Below are 15,633 nucleotides of genomic sequence, written 5' to 3'. Positions count from 1 at the left end.
CTTATCAACACTTACAGCCACACCTGCCTTCGTCGTGTAAGCAACAGACACCACAAGCGCCACAGGATTTGCTCGTGTTGAGCGAACAATCAGGCGCACGATTTCTTCGGACTCGGGGTCTTTGTCCGGGAGCGAAATCATCTCTCGAGGTTGTAAATTTTTGCTTAATAACACTGGTGTCAGCTCTCCCATTTGAAAAGTGAAGAAAAATGCGTCGATTGGTGAATCTGACACTGGTACAGGGTCGCATGCAACTTGACACTTAACATTCGTCAGAGTATCTTCATTGGCAGACACCTTAAAGGCGATTTCATGATAGTCGCCCGTCAAAAGCGGCTCATTCGACAGCATTATTAGTGTGGCCTTTGCACGAGGCTGTTGAACTATCAGCGATGATCCACGAAGATAAACGGAACCGTTTTCTTGGAATGATTCAATCGTGTCAAAATAGCCAAGATGAGGGCTCTCATCGAGCGAAAACATCGATTTCCGCCTTAAGAAACTCGGAGAAGCAGAGCCATTGCCCATTGCAGGTACACGTCCATTCATGAGATACGGTTGTGGTGTTTTTCGCGGTTCTATCGTCGCACGCTCGACAAGTAGACTCAAGATTAAAAATTCATTTTCTGGCAGTGCTTCATCTTCAAAATCATCATTCCCACTTAATTTTTGGTCTTTACCAAAGTATAACCGTACTTCCTGAATTGATAACAATTGCCGATTATCTAGAATATGTAACGGAATGTGTAATGTTTTCTCCGCTTTGAAAGTAAATTCCAGTGAAGCAAACAGCTTTTCATCGGCAAATGTGGGAAAGTCACTTGACTTCTCAGTCTGATGGTATATAACACTACGGTAACGCTCATCATTAAAAATCAGCTCAATTTTTGTCATCACTATCGGCAGTGGGAGATGCGATGTCAATCTTATTTCAAGCAAAACGTTTTCTTTAACACAAGCGCAGGCACGATCAAACTGCGCTGTTAATGCAAACACTTGACGTGACCGGTCACAAGCTATCACATATCCGTTCTTAAGCGTTGAACTCTCGGTAAATGGTACTCCAAGTGCTAGCGGATTTCGCCAAGCAGTGACAAAGGTCTCTTGAATCCTACTGCGCTCTTTTAAAGACACAAATTCCTCCACAACGGGTGACAACAGTTGCAAGGAATAATCCAGGTAGGCTGCAAGATCTCCTTGGCGAAAGGTGCAAATAAGCAGCTGTTTAAGGATCTGGGCTGTTTGAGCCCAGCAGTTTTCAGCAGCAAAAGTAGTTTTTGCTTTCTGTAATTCAGCCCGAGAGCGATCGTACTCGCCGGAAACAAGACGTTCTGTACCCAAGTGAACAAGTAATCGGCTTTTCATCCGATTACGGGAACCATTGCGATTAGCTACAAACAATTTCAGATGCTGAAGTGCGTGCTCTAAGAGACTTATTGACCGCTTTGCATGCGACACTGTTCTCTCCACGGCATGTCGGTACTTCACAAGCGCTGATTTTGAAGAGTCCTTGGATGCTGAGTTTGCTTCGGATACCACTGGATCTCCGCCAATATAAATCGAAGGAACCACGACAAAGTCACGCTCTGACGTAATGTTCTCTGTCGGTGATGCAGTTGACACATTAGATGCCGTAAGTCCTAATTTAGCTGCTGCTTTTCTCCGAAACATTGCAAACTTTGCTGCAATAGAATAATATAAATATGGCTCCTTGTATACATCTGAATCCAGACCTGAACCTGTTAAAGAGCCTCGAATCGATGTCGCTTCCGCCAATAATTGTGCAAAGACATGGTATTGACGAGAAACCCATTCATAGTGCTCATGAGCTCGGTTTGCCACGATAATTGTACGTGCATAAATGCTCATGTGCCGATGAAGTTGGTCGACCGCGCTTTTAATATTGTTCGACGAAAAGATCAAGTGATAGCACAATTTAAAGCTCACAAACTCGGCCATTGTCATCACCTGCGTGTAAGCGATCCCATCAATAGACTCGTCCTCGTTTAATGGTAGTGCAGTAATTGCTCGGTACGATGCTTCATAATGTTGTAACACTTTGGTTGTGTAGCGCCGAAACTCACAGTAATGTGCAATCTTAAAGCTAAGTCTCGCGTGCATTGCCTGATTACCAGGTGTTTTTGCCAAAGCTTTCTTGTATCGCTTCACTCGCTTCGATTGCGACTTGTAGTACTCCAGTGCCATATTTCGTATAGATGACTCTAGCTTCAGCAGCATAGCAGATCCCCGTACAATATCTCGTGATCGTAAGAGGACCAATCCTTTGGTATCTGTATCTAATCGTCTTCTGAAATTAGAAAGTCTTTCCTCTGTTGTATTCATAGGAGCGATCCCAGCATCATCCACTTGTTGCATCAGTATCAGTACCACACGACAATCTCTACCTGCAAGAGATCAAAATTCTTCAGCCAATAAATCTGCTTCATATCAAAATCATTAAGCCCAGTAATTTACTTCTAGCCTACCAGATATCATGCGTTTAAACTTCTCCACCTCTTCACGTAACAATGTCTCTCTCTGTTGCCAATCTTGTGGACTCCAGCGTGGGTCAAACTCATCAAAGAGAAGCACCACAGCTGGTAGCAATTCATGATGTTTTTTCAACCATCGTGCCTTAAGAATTCCTTGTACACGGTAATTATCAAAGTCGCGCTGAGTCTGATTTGGAAACGTTCCGTGTTTCTCACGTAATTCCTTCTTAACAGGAAAGCGATGATCACGTGGCAACGATGCAAAGTGCAGCTTCGGTACAAATTCCTCATTAATCCCGCGTACTAATGGCAGCACTTTATTTTGCAGTTCACGCGATCCTAACGCCGCAATAAGCGGGTACGGCGTCTCCTTGAGCTCCGTCCCGAAGCTCTCCATCGTGGACGAGCTTTTACCTCCCCTTAAAAGTAAGTGAGGGTTACCGACTTTATACCGGTATGAATGGGTTACATTATGGATTACTCTCCGATCTTAATGACGAGATTACGCCGATGTTTCTTGCGGCCCCCAAGGACTTTTGCTGCAAGTATCGCGTCGTTGACAGGACTCAGATCGTTTCAATGGCGAAGTGCATCGAATAAGGCGATAATTGAACGGGAGAAATTAAAAAAAAAGTGTTTAAATGATCCAAGTCTCCGTGTCCGTATTGTACCCATGCTGCTAGATAATTATGGTAGGGTACAAGCATTACAATACTTTCAGTCATTAATTATTTGTTGGTATAGGTTACGTGGTTGTCGATGAAACAAATCAAACCATGTTTACTGTAGATCCAGCGGAATGTAGTACGATCTTGCCAGTACTGAAGGAGGAAGAAACTACACGGAAACGTCAATTTCTCGGGGTTTTGACTACACATAAGCACACGTACGCTCTATGGGTATAGTTGAGATGAATGTCAATAGGCTGATTACGTTTGAGTCTGCATTCGATAGAGATCACGCAGGAGGGAACGAGGAGATTGCGAGAAATTACCCAGGAATCTTAATTGCTGGACCTAAAGATGAACCAATTCCAGCAAGAAATTATTCCGTCAGTGGGGGAGAAAAATTCATGCTTGGAGCCGCGACAGTCAAAGTTTTAAATGTATCGTGTCACACTAAAGCGCATGTGGCGTATGTAGTCACAGGTGACAGTGAAATGCCACCACTTTTATTTCCAGGTGACACCCTTTTTGTTGGAGGGTGTGGACGCTTTTTTGAAGGCTCTGCTGAGGATATGTATCGAGCGTTGTACGAGGTGATTCTCACGTTGCCTAAAGATACGAAAGTATATTGTGGCCACGAGTATACAATGACAAATCTACGCTTTGCACTAAGTGTCGATCCTTCAAATCAGGCACTGCGTGACAAGATTGCAGCTGTTCGGATCCGCCGCGCAAAAAATTTGCCGACTGTCCCATCGTCACTACGGGAAGAAATGTTGTACAATCCATTCTTGCGGGTGCATAATGAAACAATTCGCAACGCTGTCGGTGGCACTGATCCTGTTAGCGTTCTTGAAAATCTTCGTCGACGCAAGGACTCGTTTGAATGAGCTTTTCACTGATTGAGATAAAACATTTACTTTATTAAACGAGCTGTAAATCCTCAATTTATGATCATACAAGATTATGAGTTGTCTTGATTTGTGATATCTGTTCAGGCGTATTTTGTATGAGACCACTTCCATTCTCCGACATTATATTACCCGTGTTCTTTGTTTACCCCACAAACCCACGCGAGACTGGACTCAATAAGTTGCTTAATGGATCTCCACAATTCTCACACTGAGTCACTAAAAAGCTGAAAGACGAATAATTGGTTTGAAAGGAATTATAAAGTAATCATACGATCATTCGCTAAATTTCTATTTCTGCGTTCATTTGCTCTTATCGATGAGAATTTAACGAACTTTTCTTCGCTCAACACTATTGCAGATGCGCAGGCTGCAGTTTTCAGAGCTTTCGTTCTGGATTTTAAGGTGACGTCTGCTTTGATGTCGAATGCAGAAGAAAGAGGCCTGAACCGTGACAAGAAAATTCTTTGTCGCGATCTATGATCACAAGTTAGGGATAAAATCCATAAGGAATTGAAGGGAAAACTTCCAGACATCTTGACTATCGAATTGAACTGGAGCTGGTGCTGTAAGTTGAATCAGGTATCGAACAGATTGTCGGCTTCGAGGCAACGATTGATACACTGGAAATGCTAGGATATCCTCTCGATACAATTGTCAATAGCACGAAAGCACCCTTGTTTACTTCTTAGATTACCTTCATTTGCAGACGTTAAACGTTTCGATCCAATTCTAGAGACACTGGGATTGATCATCACTATTCTGTTTGAGGCCTCTCACACCTCGTACAAATTTGAGTGTTTCGGTCTTTTCTGTGAAGCTGCTGGAATGCGCGCAGCGTATAGTCTTCAGCAGCCGATGTTGTTCCACGCTGACGATCAGCTGCATTTGATCTAGCCCAAGGTCAAACACCACGGCAGTCCATCCTCGTTGTATCGGCATCGTGTCTGCGCCAAAGCAAAGGTTCCGTCAGCATCAAGCTCCAACTGTTGTCTGTAATCATTGTTAAAGGCAGTTCTTTGTACAGAAACACATTGACTTCACTCTTGTGACTGTATCGCCAGTAATTAGGTGGCAAGGTTTGCTGTTCGAAAAAACGAGGCGACATTACAACGTGTCATGAATCATTCAAGAGGTCCACAAGTGGGCACGCTTTCCTGCCAGGGCGTCACAAGTAATGCGAAGGTGTGATTGAGTCCGACGTCTGATAACCCAAGTCTTCAATTCGCACCCGATGACTGTAAGCTTGCAGCGCGTCGACATAGCACACGTAAGCTTGTTATCAAATTTGGCGCGTGACTTGCCAAGATCTTGCTCCTTATTGTCGAAAAAAATGTGTTTCTTATCGCATTCCGTTTTCTGCCAGTACGCTTACAAATTCGATTAATGAAGGCGTCGAAACCACATTTGCACATGCGTTCGCGACGGTTGCGATGCCATGGAGATTGACTAGTATTTTCTCCGACTGTTTACTCATATTGCAGCTCTAGTGATAGGTGCTTACGTCTTCCGTTATGTGGCTAAAATGGTTCAGCATAGTTTTGGTCTAGACGATGCTTAGTTAGCCTGTGAAGTTGTTGTTGTAGATATTGGTTTGGCTCAGAATTTGGGGGAGAACAGTGAGGCATCGGATTTGATGTCAGGTAAAAGGCACAACTGTCGATGGATGGACGTGCTTGAAATGGCGTCACTCAACATATCATCGTGGGTTGCAGCGACGAGACCAAGGGATATCGCGTGTTCATACGCAAGGAATATGTCGTGGACGTGACCCAAACTTCATGAATATTAAGGCACCCTTCGACAGCAAAGCGAACAGTTACGCTATGAAGCAGAAGCCGAGGAAGAGACGTCGTCAATTATCAAGGTCGAGTCGAAAGCAAAAGGCAAGGATACGTGCGCCACAAATCACACGAGGGACTGCCAAGCGAGTGGCACAAGACACTTAACAAGTGAGAAGTGATGTAGTAGCTGTTATGCAAGTTTATGAGACTGGTCCAAAGATGCACGCTGAGGCATTGAGCAGTTCGAAAGCTGAAGGCTGGAGAAAAGCAATGCTCGAGGAGATCCTAGCTCTCAAAAATAACGGCGTCTGGGATGTGATCAAGCAACCGGTTAGGGCCAACATGTTGCACGGTAAGTGGGTATTCAAGACCAAAACGGATGTGAATGTCGTGGTGGAGCGTCTGAAGGCGCGTCTAGTCACGTGCAGAAAATAGTAAATTTCTGGCATTGACTGCGCGCTCACTTTAGCTGCCGCCATGGATAAGAGCGATACCACCAGTGAGCGACTTTCTGTCTCCCTTGCCAGCAGCAAAGTCGACATCACTGTAAGACTCAAGCGTCATTGATCCGTTGCAGTCGGCATTACCGCACATTCCAAGCCGTATCACTTTGCTTTCGCTGAGGTATGGTGCAATCCTTTATGCCAATTTCCAGTCTCGTACGCACGACGCATGTGTCTGTCGCGTGGCTTTGTGAACTATAAAGGCAATGTCTGGCTGCGTGCATCGTGCGATCCATAGCAGACTAACCACCAGCGACTATAACGAAGGAATTCATTCCGACCCAGAGCCGGCGTTTTCCTACAGCAGTACATGACATCTTCGTAGCAGTCGTCACTGACAGGTGTCTACGTAGGGTTTGCCGATGCCATACCGTGCTCACGCAAAACCTCGACAATAACATCTTCCTGATCGAGAGCATGCATGCGCATCGCGTGCCGTCACTTTTATACCGAGAAACTTTGACACTGATCCGAGATCTTGAATAAAGCCATTGAAACGAAGAATCGCTCGACCTCTGCGGTTCTTGTTGCGGTAACTAGGAGATTGTCGACGTAGACGCCAGCCACTGGTAAGTCATTTTTTGTCGCGCTTGAGATACAGGCACATTTCACTAATACACTGCTGTAACCAGCGTATGAGAGTCGTGCGTGTAGCAGCTGACTCCATAATCGTTCAGCCTGCCTCAGTCCATACAGGCTCTTCTTTAGCTCGAGCGCTACTTCGTTTGCATTGGCCGCACTGAATTTCTTTAGTTGTTTATGTCTGATGTCCAAAACACTCGGCACATGAAGCAGGATCTCAAGGTTCTTCTCCTTGTCACCCTTGACGTGGGCGTTCGGAATGTCACCATGTTTTGTCAGCACCCCTCCCCGCGTCGCTGCAAGTCTTTAAGTCACCTTAACTGTCGACAGAGACTCTCTTCGAAAAGTCACTCAACGTTTGAATCATTCCCACTCCCTTGTGGCGAAGCCTTTCCTCGTCTTGACAATTTAAACATTCGAACACCTGCAAATACAGAGAGGCAAAGGAAGTTTTAACGGAGGTCACTCACAAAAGACCCCGCGTGTTTGCCAAGGCAGGGGTTGCGCCAGTAATAACCCCATTATGCTGCCGAATGCTAACAACGGAAGATGTGAGTGAAGATACCCATGAGGGAAGGAGGATACTCACTCACAATAGGTGGTTTGGCCTTCTGAGTAGAAACTATGAGTTCCTATTCTACAACTACTTTATTAGCTTGGGTGTCACCCCTCAAAAATGGACATGCACTCTAGCCAGTGGTGTGGTGGTTCTAATCTCATGAGTGCGAGTTCCAGTTCCAATACGATAGAAGATTATTGAGTCTGGCTTTCGCGCTCACCGAGCCATCCCCGGTAAACCTGGCATGCCTCTTGGCACTTTAAAAAATTTCAACACTTGTATAGAATAAATACAAAATGGTACATTTAACAGTAATGGGTGTGGTGGGAGATGGTGTAACGGGGTACATATCGTACTATTGTATATGATCAAACTCTACTTTTGTGTAAACGTGCAAACCACACTAAGCGCAAATGATAAGTGCAATTCTCAGAGATATCAAAGTTCTGGTATTGGTGAGGACGAAAAGACTTTACAAAGAGAGCTTCATGAGACATCAGCTATTGGCATCGAGTGTATGAATGCATTTTCTTCTTTTATTCAGCTTAAGGTAGCAAATCTAGCTAATACTACTTTGATTTAGCCCAAATCCTACAAGTATAACAATCCTAAACATGAAGAGCAAACCGAATGTTTGGTTACTTGGGATCATCTCGGTTACGCTTTTGGATGGAACACATGAGCTCATACTCTGAAAGATAAATCTCGTTGGCTCTTTGCGATCAAAGCACGGCAAGTCTGTTGCATGATGTTTTGGACGCGATACAACTCGCGCTAAAGCTAATCGTAGACTCGCGATTTGTTTTCAGATTCGCAAAACCTTTTCTGTCTTTTAAATTGACAGTGCTCAGCCAAGATAATCTAATTTTTGCTATGACTACGATAAGGTGGATATTATGGAGTGCTGTCTACTTGCTCCTCACCACAATCGGGGACGGAGAATTTCATAAGTCTCTCATGTGAATCTTTTCCCAAGTACGTGCCTCAAAGTCGTGCATAGCGTTCTAGACTCATATGATTGAAGCATCAATAGCCCTATTCAGGTGACTCTAAGCACTCGCCGAGTTTGTTAGAAAAGGTCATATCAATGTACTTTTATCCTTTAAAGTCTGACACTAACAATGAATACAGGTATCAGTCGACTTCTTGTAATGCACGCACGAACGAGCACTTGTCTGACCGAATTCGACGAATTATAAAAAATACCAAGCGGATGTCAGACTCGTCACGGTTATAGCCAGAGGTAAAAATCATCCAATCCTAGTGATGGTGCATACATGATATTTGAATTGACCAAACCGCAGGTTTATTTGTTAACTAATCTGAGGTCATCCATGTCTCTTGAAAATAAAGAGGTATGGCTTTTATATTGTGCGCGAGGTATGCGAGCTTCAGAAAAATTTTGCGCGGTCAAGCAATAACTTCAGCCGACTGCAGGCATGGATATTGTTTTGTTTTACCCTATTTCCATGTGCCGAATGTGCAGGCATAGAAGCACGTGGAAGCGCCCAAAGCACAAGTAGTATTACAGTATCTGCACCATTTTTACATGAACACGTTCGCAGGCGTCGGAGAGGCCAGCAAAACTATTTTTGCTTTGAACAATAAACAGCACACCAGCAGTACAAAACTTTAACGACGGTAGATGATGACGAAAACTTTTTGTAAAGACCCAAAAATTAATCTATTATAGCGTGTTTAGCAAAGGGTCACAATAGGACACGTAGACCATGAATATTGATAAGTTTACGGAACGTTACTCATGTGGATGACATAGCTCAATACTATATCTTTGACAGCGACGCAAAAAACAAATCATTTTTGTCACTACTTACTTGCTAATAAGGCGTTGAATAAATAAATTCCCTACGAAATTACTGACCTATCACCCTATACGACCGCTTGGGGTTGAGAAACTGAATAAGCTGGTTTTCTGAGACTGCATAGAAATTGATGACTGATGCGCAAAGGCCAAATAAAATGAAAAATTTAAAGTGTTTCTCAAGAGTGTTGTGCGGTGCGTGCGAGCTCAAAGACGAAAGTTACTAAAAATGCAACAAAATGTGATGTACATGGCTGTGGCTGCAAAGATGCAAACTTACTTAATATTACACACGACAAGACGTGTCTTGTCCGAATTAGGCTGGCACCAAGGAATGGTTTAAAAGCCCGTAACGGGGTACGTTGCAGACGTGTACAAATTCTATCATCCTTCGTACTTATATCAAGCTTGAAAGCTCCGTGTTACCATGATGCGGGATCATGATCAAATCGATCAGAGCGGGGCACTCCAAAATAGACTAGCGAAACACGTGATCCGCTTGCGTCACGTGATATACTAATCCTAATCAGGTCATTTTTGTTTGTTACTTAATCAGTATCAATATCAAACCTATTGAGTTATGCTCACCACTGGGTAATTCTGAAGATCAAGTTTTCGCGTCCTAAGGTCGGCGTTTTAGTTTATCCTTTGTGCGCTTTCTGATCGAGTGAATGCTACTTTCTGATAAGGTGCACGCCAATTGGTTGCATTTGGTAGCACTTTGGAAGCTAATTTCATGTAGATTGTACCCCCGCTGTTAGGACATATTATCTTACCTCCGGTAAGTGCAACACACTTAAAAAGTATTATGTCCAGGATGATTAGACTTTAGGGTTAAGACCCGAAATACTGCCCGCCGTAAGGCTTTTACCAGCTACAAATATGCGCTGAAGAGACACACGAAATTTCTTAATCGAACATTGCTACTAATACGGGTGACTCTTTTTGAGCTCTGTGGAGTAAAATACCTTCTGTCGACGGCTATAATTGGGAGAATTACCTTCATCAGACTCGAAGATACTCCTCAAAAGTAAACGTCGAGTCCCAGTAGGCGCAAGGCGACTTCTTGTGACGAAGGAAACATAACGTACATCGCTAAGGCCGAGGCCAACGGAACCCAGCCTTCTAAAGAGCGACTATCTTTATGGCAGGCGAAATTCATAGCCCAGGATCGCTGTTAGCAGCATAACGAGCTTAGTGAATTCATGGAAAGTTAGTGTTCTTGTGAAATTTACGAGTGACGCGCAGATGTAAATTGCGAATTATATTTTAAATTGAGTGGTGGGACGAAAAAAAGCTGCTAGCTAGGCGCCGTCTCCAAGGGTGAAGTTTCATGAAGCCGATACAGAGCGGCTGTGGTCTTTAGAGCAACACCCAGCGCAGACAGGTGGCTGTTACCCGTAAAGTAAGTGAACAAGAATTTCGTGGGGAAATTTATTCTCCTGCTACCTAAAGTAAACCCGCCTGTAGCTCGAATTGGTAGAGGATAAAAGGTAAAAAAAATGCATGCCAGTTGTTACCAGAAGGGGAGCTAGACAAATTCTTTGCCATAGATGAGTCCGCTATCGAGAATTTCGCAGAGCACAGAGTGCAGTTTCATACTCTAGAACCTACAAAATGATTTCTATTTGTTCATTAATGACTAAAAACGATAACAATGGAGTCAGCACGTTTTCTTTCCGTGTAGTGCATCGTCAAATTGACCTGATTCTGAAATGGTATCTATTCGCACGTTGATGACTCTTATAAATGGACATTGACGCCTTCATCCGCGCAAAGAATCAAGCGATCTTGTGAGGAAGTTGATCAAACCACTCAGCCGAATTTAAGCGTAAGAGATGCCGACGCGAGTGGCGCATTCATTGTGTCTGTCACAAACTCTTTGAGCCAAGTAGGTGCATTCTGAACTTGACAAGGGCAAATTCAATGCAAGTGACTTCTCGTCCCTCTTTTGGATCTGCAACGACTCTTATGCGATGACGCGATCATACCTATTGTTTTTTAGTAAACATAGCATATGATTTTAGCTGAAGCGCCACAGACGACTTGATATAGCCCTTTTAGTTTTGGAAGAGCAATAATCGGGGGACGCATCGAGCATTTCTTTACAGCCTTGTAGGCCACCTCATCAGCTGACCAGCACTATCAGCTTCTTTAAGAAGGCATTTGTGTGTTAGGATTGACGCGGAAAGACAGCTACTGTTTGGAAACCCTCTACCATGACTGCCATCGCCTCAGGGCGACAGTCTGACGCCGTTGCCGCGGTGAAACTTCAGCCAGTGGGCAACATCACTGTGTCTTGCATCTCTTGTCGAATGGACACGAATTTGACCGAGCACGATTCGAGGACAACTATCTTTTCTTCCACAGGTGCCGAATTGAAGCGCTCCTGGACGTGCCTAACCGCCGTGTTCTAAACGCTATTGAGCGTTTCCAGAGAAGCGATTACTGACTCGGACCTTTGACAGTCAGTATCCCGACCATTGGAACTTTCAAAAGGCGTAAGCTTTTAAATGGTCGATTTGTACAGGGCAGGAACACAAACATTTTATTTTTTCCCAAAAGATGTAGTCCTCTCAAAGCCAGTCGTGGAATTGACAAAAAGTGCTTCCACGTGAATTGGGGTTGATTGCTGTGCACTTTGCACAGTGGACGCTTTGACTCAACGAGGCCGCAAGCGGTATGTGAAAGATGATGGATTATCGAGATGAAGAGGATCGTGGGTGCGCTTGGGCGATTGCCGCAAGTCAAGTTTAAATTCATATTATATGGACTATGCAGCTCTTAAAATGTCAGAACTAACAAAAAATGCAATTTACACTTCGAGGCTCTCGCTTTGGTACTCGTTTAAATTTGCAATTACACAAAAGTACGATGCGGATTTTGTACAATTGTACAATCGGTTAGTAATTTGAATGAAGCGGATCAACCTTGTTGCAATTGTGGTGAACGGGAGTGCTTGTGAAGCTTGTAGCAGGATCATATTTTGGTAGTTACGACTTACATAGGTAAGAACGTGACGTCACAGAGAAGGTTCGACTGGTTCCATAATGGCCTGGCTAGTCGGAATAATATATGTGCTGGCATGCGTTTTATAACATTACACGACGCTCACGGAACAAATAGCAAATTAGTATCAGCAGCTTCACATATTTTTAGTTTCAACGAAATATAAAGGTACGCATGGTCGATGTGACCTAGTACTATTCTAAAACTTGACAGAACTCTAATATGTTAATCAGATCGGATACAGCTCATCATCGCAACATATTTGAAATTCGATCGATATAGTAAACGTTGGCACCACGACATAATCTGTGTTTCGTGTTATCTCGGCCATGGATTCAAGCGAGCTTGCCACTGAGGTGCTCTCTGCAACGTTTACGTACCAAAGCGAAGCCAATTCTGATCTTTTATCCATTCTCGCACTCTTACTGCCAAGAACCAAGACGACGGCAGCGTCAACCCACTCTCTGCCTCACACGCATTAATTGCTCGATCAAGGCCACTTCAACATCTCGAAAGAGGATCAAAGACTGAAACGTCTGACACTGAAAACAACGCCTACGTCTTCTACCTATCCAACAAATACAAGCGACAAAATGTTTCAACTTTTTGCAAGTCTGAAATTATTTTTTTGGCATACCAGGACCGATCTCGGTGGCTCATTAGGAAAGCATACCGACAATCGTGCCTGTGTCAATGGCAGAGCGAAACGCATTGCCTGTTGTAGAGCATGTTGTCACGATTTCCTTAAGAGAGGACGAGCTGGTGGCGTGGACAAAAGAAGGACCATCTCCTTGCCGCCTTTTAAGCAATTACCGGATCTGATCACTCAGCAGCTAGAATTTGCCTATAGCTACATCAGACCAGAGCGCTCGCACAGCATACATAGACTTCCAGGAAGACCATTAATAGCTATGTGATATGGCCGGGTAAACGAGGATTATAAGTAGCTCCGTGTTCGCGTCTTTGCAATTTTTAAATTTGGTTTCGTCTTTTGAATGTCTTCGTGACAAAGCCCGCACAAAACCTCAGGCGCATCATGTTACGCTATTTTGATATCGTATCCTTTGAAAATTAACACGCTTTTACTTCAAAGAATTGTGGATCCTCGCGTTCAAAGATCTCTCAGCTTACCAGTGCGACAGACCAGATCTCACCATGTCTTCAGTACTGTATTATCATACATTCAACTAATCAGGCAATGCTCAAGGTACAGACACTCGTGAGCTACTGATCAATCAAGAGAAAAACTACATTAGCTTCATGTTACCTTTTACTTATAAGAATAGTAGAGCGATAGAAATATTGTGGCTCTCGTTTGCTTTTGCTTCTTTGGTGTTATCACTGTAAAGAGACGGAAGTGAAAATTGAGGGCGAAGACAAAACTTTGGGATAGACGATCTGCAATTCTAATGCCAGAATGAGAAGTCGGATCATAACGTTATCCTTTGAGCTTTCTAAATCAGGAATTTTATTCTCATCAAGCATGTTCTCAGAGATGCTGTGGCTGTACTTCATGGAAATCAACTTCCGAAATTTTGCTTCGTTTGTAAACTTACAGTGTCGTCACGTCAAGTCCAGCGATATCTCAACGGTATCAACTGATGTCTAAATATTTCATTGTGCTTACTGGCGGAAACTCCATCTTATCTAACGACACCGCAATCTTGAAATGCCAATCGATGTGGGAGCAGCAATCGTTTCAAAAGACTTGATTCTTCTCCGTTTCGAACGAACTTAGACTTTCAATATTCTAAGCACGTTTTAACTTCTCCGGTTTTCGTTTATCGTTTCGTGTTGTTCTGTCAATTTCATTGACTCGCTTTTGTATCTGCAAGTAATTTTGTCACGTCAATATTAGCCATAAATGCATCCACGAATTTCTTGGCGAGATCATCCTCAGCTTGAGAGAGAAACACGCCTGGGATGGATTCAATCTGCTCAGTCGCGTGCGTGTTCTCAGCATTGACTTTATCATGCCTGTCGTTATTCAGCTCCGGAAGGAAACCATAAATATGTTTTTGAGGTTGATACTGCTCAAAGTATGCCGTCACATTCTCTTGACAAAGCTCGAGACTATAAAATCCGTCATTTGGCAAACGGTTAAAGATACCACCCAGCACTTTCACGCCATAACTTTCAAAAAATGATGCGTTTAGATTAAAGGAGTCAATGGCATCGCCCACCCCTTTCTTACCAACAAGCACCACAGGAGCCGCCAATTTTCGAGCTACATCTGCATTCGATACACCGCATATGGATCCCACAGCGGGGTAACCGACTCCATCCACAATCACAAACTTTTTGCCTATGCCCACTTCGTCTACCTTTTGTTTGGCCTTTTCTAACAATTGTGACGATGTCTCTGTCTCCCCTTTAAGAAACTGTCGTGTAAAACCTTTGTAAAAGAGAATAGGTCCCACCTCACAGCATGAAATGCCATGCTGGCGACAGAACTTGGTCACCAGCTGTGGCGTTTCACACTGTGTGGCCGGCTTTATGTATGCAATGTCAACAGCTTGGTAGCCATGTTGCAATAGCGCACCTATTAATCCAAGGCACACCATCGACTTGCCGATTTGAGCTCGGTCCCCACTAATAAACAGCCGCAGCGGTGGCTTTTCCTGTGCAACAGAAGCGAGAGTCGTTGTGGTGTATCGAGCTTCAAACAGGTGCTGCTTCATCCACTGTATCAGCGCCGACTTTCCAAACACAATATATTCCTTTTTGTCAATAGTAATGCGTGCAAAAAGGTCGCTTTGCTGATTTTTGGGATCATTGGAGCGCTTATTCACTTGATTCGGATTCTTCGCAAGCTCACGGGCACACAACACCTCCAACTCTGCAGTACTCGAGCAAATCTCGCTATGTAGCGCCAGACCAGAGCCATAGAGAATGCTAAAACCTCGAAGAAACGACAACACCTCTTGTAACTCGACATCGTCCTGTCGCCCGAAGACAACACAGCTAACGAGGGTGGAGGTAGCGTCCGCCATAATTTAACGTTTTTTTGTCATGAACTTATTGGCGATAAATAAAGACTTGAAAGGTTACAGAGATTTAATAAATTTGATTAGATATTTTGCTCTATACTACGTCGCCAGCATGTCACGTTAAGATCATCTTTTGAAACTTAGTTAAGAACCGGGTGATCTTGGAGTCGAACAACGTGTGCACCACACTTCAATCTGGGTCGCGTGTTCTCGGATTCAAAAAAACTCACCACTGCGCTAATCTTTAGAATGATGAAGAATAAAGCACCATTGTTAATGACATTTGTACATGTCTTGAAAATTATCTAATTCAGAA

At 43.7% G+C, this 15,633-nt stretch overlaps 7 protein-coding genes across 7 annotated transcripts in view; 3 read left to right on the top strand and 4 right to left on the bottom strand.

Moving 5' to 3' along the window:
- The window catches only part of PHALS_10726 (Uncharacterized conserved protein), a gene marked incomplete at both ends in the record, with an annotated part of 3,401 nt that extends 512 nt beyond the window's left edge, over nucleotides 1-2,889 (bottom strand). The window contains 3 exons of the mRNA XM_024726200.1: nucleotides 16-1,682; nucleotides 1,740-2,405; nucleotides 2,487-2,889. Coding sequence (XP_024576901.1) covers nucleotides 16-1,682; nucleotides 1,740-2,405; nucleotides 2,487-2,889 — 2,736 coding nt within the window. The remainder of the gene's footprint in view (nucleotides 1-15; nucleotides 1,683-1,739; nucleotides 2,406-2,486) is intronic.
- A 75-nt stretch (nucleotides 2,890-2,964) lies between these two features.
- Nucleotides 2,965-4,047, top strand: PHALS_10725 (hydroxyacylglutathione hydrolase; the record flags this gene model as incomplete). Its single annotated transcript, XM_024726199.1, has 3 exons — nucleotides 2,965-3,184; nucleotides 3,237-3,378; nucleotides 3,447-4,047. The coding sequence occupies 3 exons, from the start codon at nucleotides 2,965-2,967 to the stop codon at nucleotides 4,045-4,047; spliced, it is 963 nt and encodes a 320-aa protein (XP_024576900.1).
- A 3,763-nt stretch (nucleotides 4,048-7,810) lies between these two features.
- On the top strand, nucleotides 7,811-8,079 carry PHALS_10724 (uncharacterized protein; the record flags this gene model as incomplete). The annotated part of the gene is made up of 2 exons (XM_024726198.1): nucleotides 7,811-7,839; nucleotides 7,941-8,079. 2 exons carry the CDS (start codon nucleotides 7,811-7,813, stop codon nucleotides 8,077-8,079), a joined length of 168 nt encoding a protein of 55 aa, XP_024576899.1.
- A 751-nt stretch (nucleotides 8,080-8,830) lies between these two features.
- PHALS_10723 (uncharacterized protein) lies at nucleotides 8,831-9,164 on the top strand (the record flags this gene model as incomplete). Its single annotated transcript, XM_024726197.1, has 3 exons — nucleotides 8,831-8,851; nucleotides 8,934-9,053; nucleotides 9,120-9,164. 3 exons carry the CDS (start codon nucleotides 8,831-8,833, stop codon nucleotides 9,162-9,164), a joined length of 186 nt encoding a protein of 61 aa, XP_024576898.1.
- A 1,454-nt stretch (nucleotides 9,165-10,618) lies between these two features.
- PHALS_10722 (uncharacterized protein) lies at nucleotides 10,619-10,869 on the bottom strand (the record flags this gene model as incomplete). Its single annotated transcript, XM_024726196.1, has 2 exons — nucleotides 10,619-10,767; nucleotides 10,839-10,869. 2 exons carry the CDS (start codon nucleotides 10,867-10,869, stop codon nucleotides 10,619-10,621), a joined length of 180 nt encoding a protein of 59 aa, XP_024576897.1.
- A 450-nt stretch (nucleotides 10,870-11,319) lies between these two features.
- Nucleotides 11,320-11,548, bottom strand: PHALS_10721 (uncharacterized protein; the record flags this gene model as incomplete). Its single annotated transcript, XM_024726195.1, has 2 exons — nucleotides 11,320-11,450; nucleotides 11,503-11,548. The coding sequence occupies 2 exons, from the start codon at nucleotides 11,546-11,548 to the stop codon at nucleotides 11,320-11,322; spliced, it is 177 nt and encodes a 58-aa protein (XP_024576896.1).
- A 2,587-nt stretch (nucleotides 11,549-14,135) lies between these two features.
- On the bottom strand, nucleotides 14,136-15,320 carry PHALS_10720 (P-loop containing nucleoside triphosphate hydrolase; the record flags this gene model as incomplete). Its single annotated transcript, XM_024726194.1, has 1 exon — nucleotides 14,136-15,320. One exon carries the CDS (start codon nucleotides 15,318-15,320, stop codon nucleotides 14,136-14,138), a length of 1,185 nt encoding a protein of 394 aa, XP_024576895.1.
- Nucleotides 15,321-15,633: the final 313 nt, after the last annotated feature.

The sequence above is a fragment of the Plasmopara halstedii genome (assembly GCF_900000015.1).
Source record: "Plasmopara halstedii genome assembly, contig: Scaffold_525, whole genome shotgun sequence".
In the NCBI taxonomy this organism is placed as follows: Eukaryota; Oomycota; class Peronosporomycetes; order Peronosporales; family Peronosporaceae; genus Plasmopara; species Plasmopara halstedii.
This window is presented reverse-complemented; position numbering and strand designations above follow the sequence as displayed.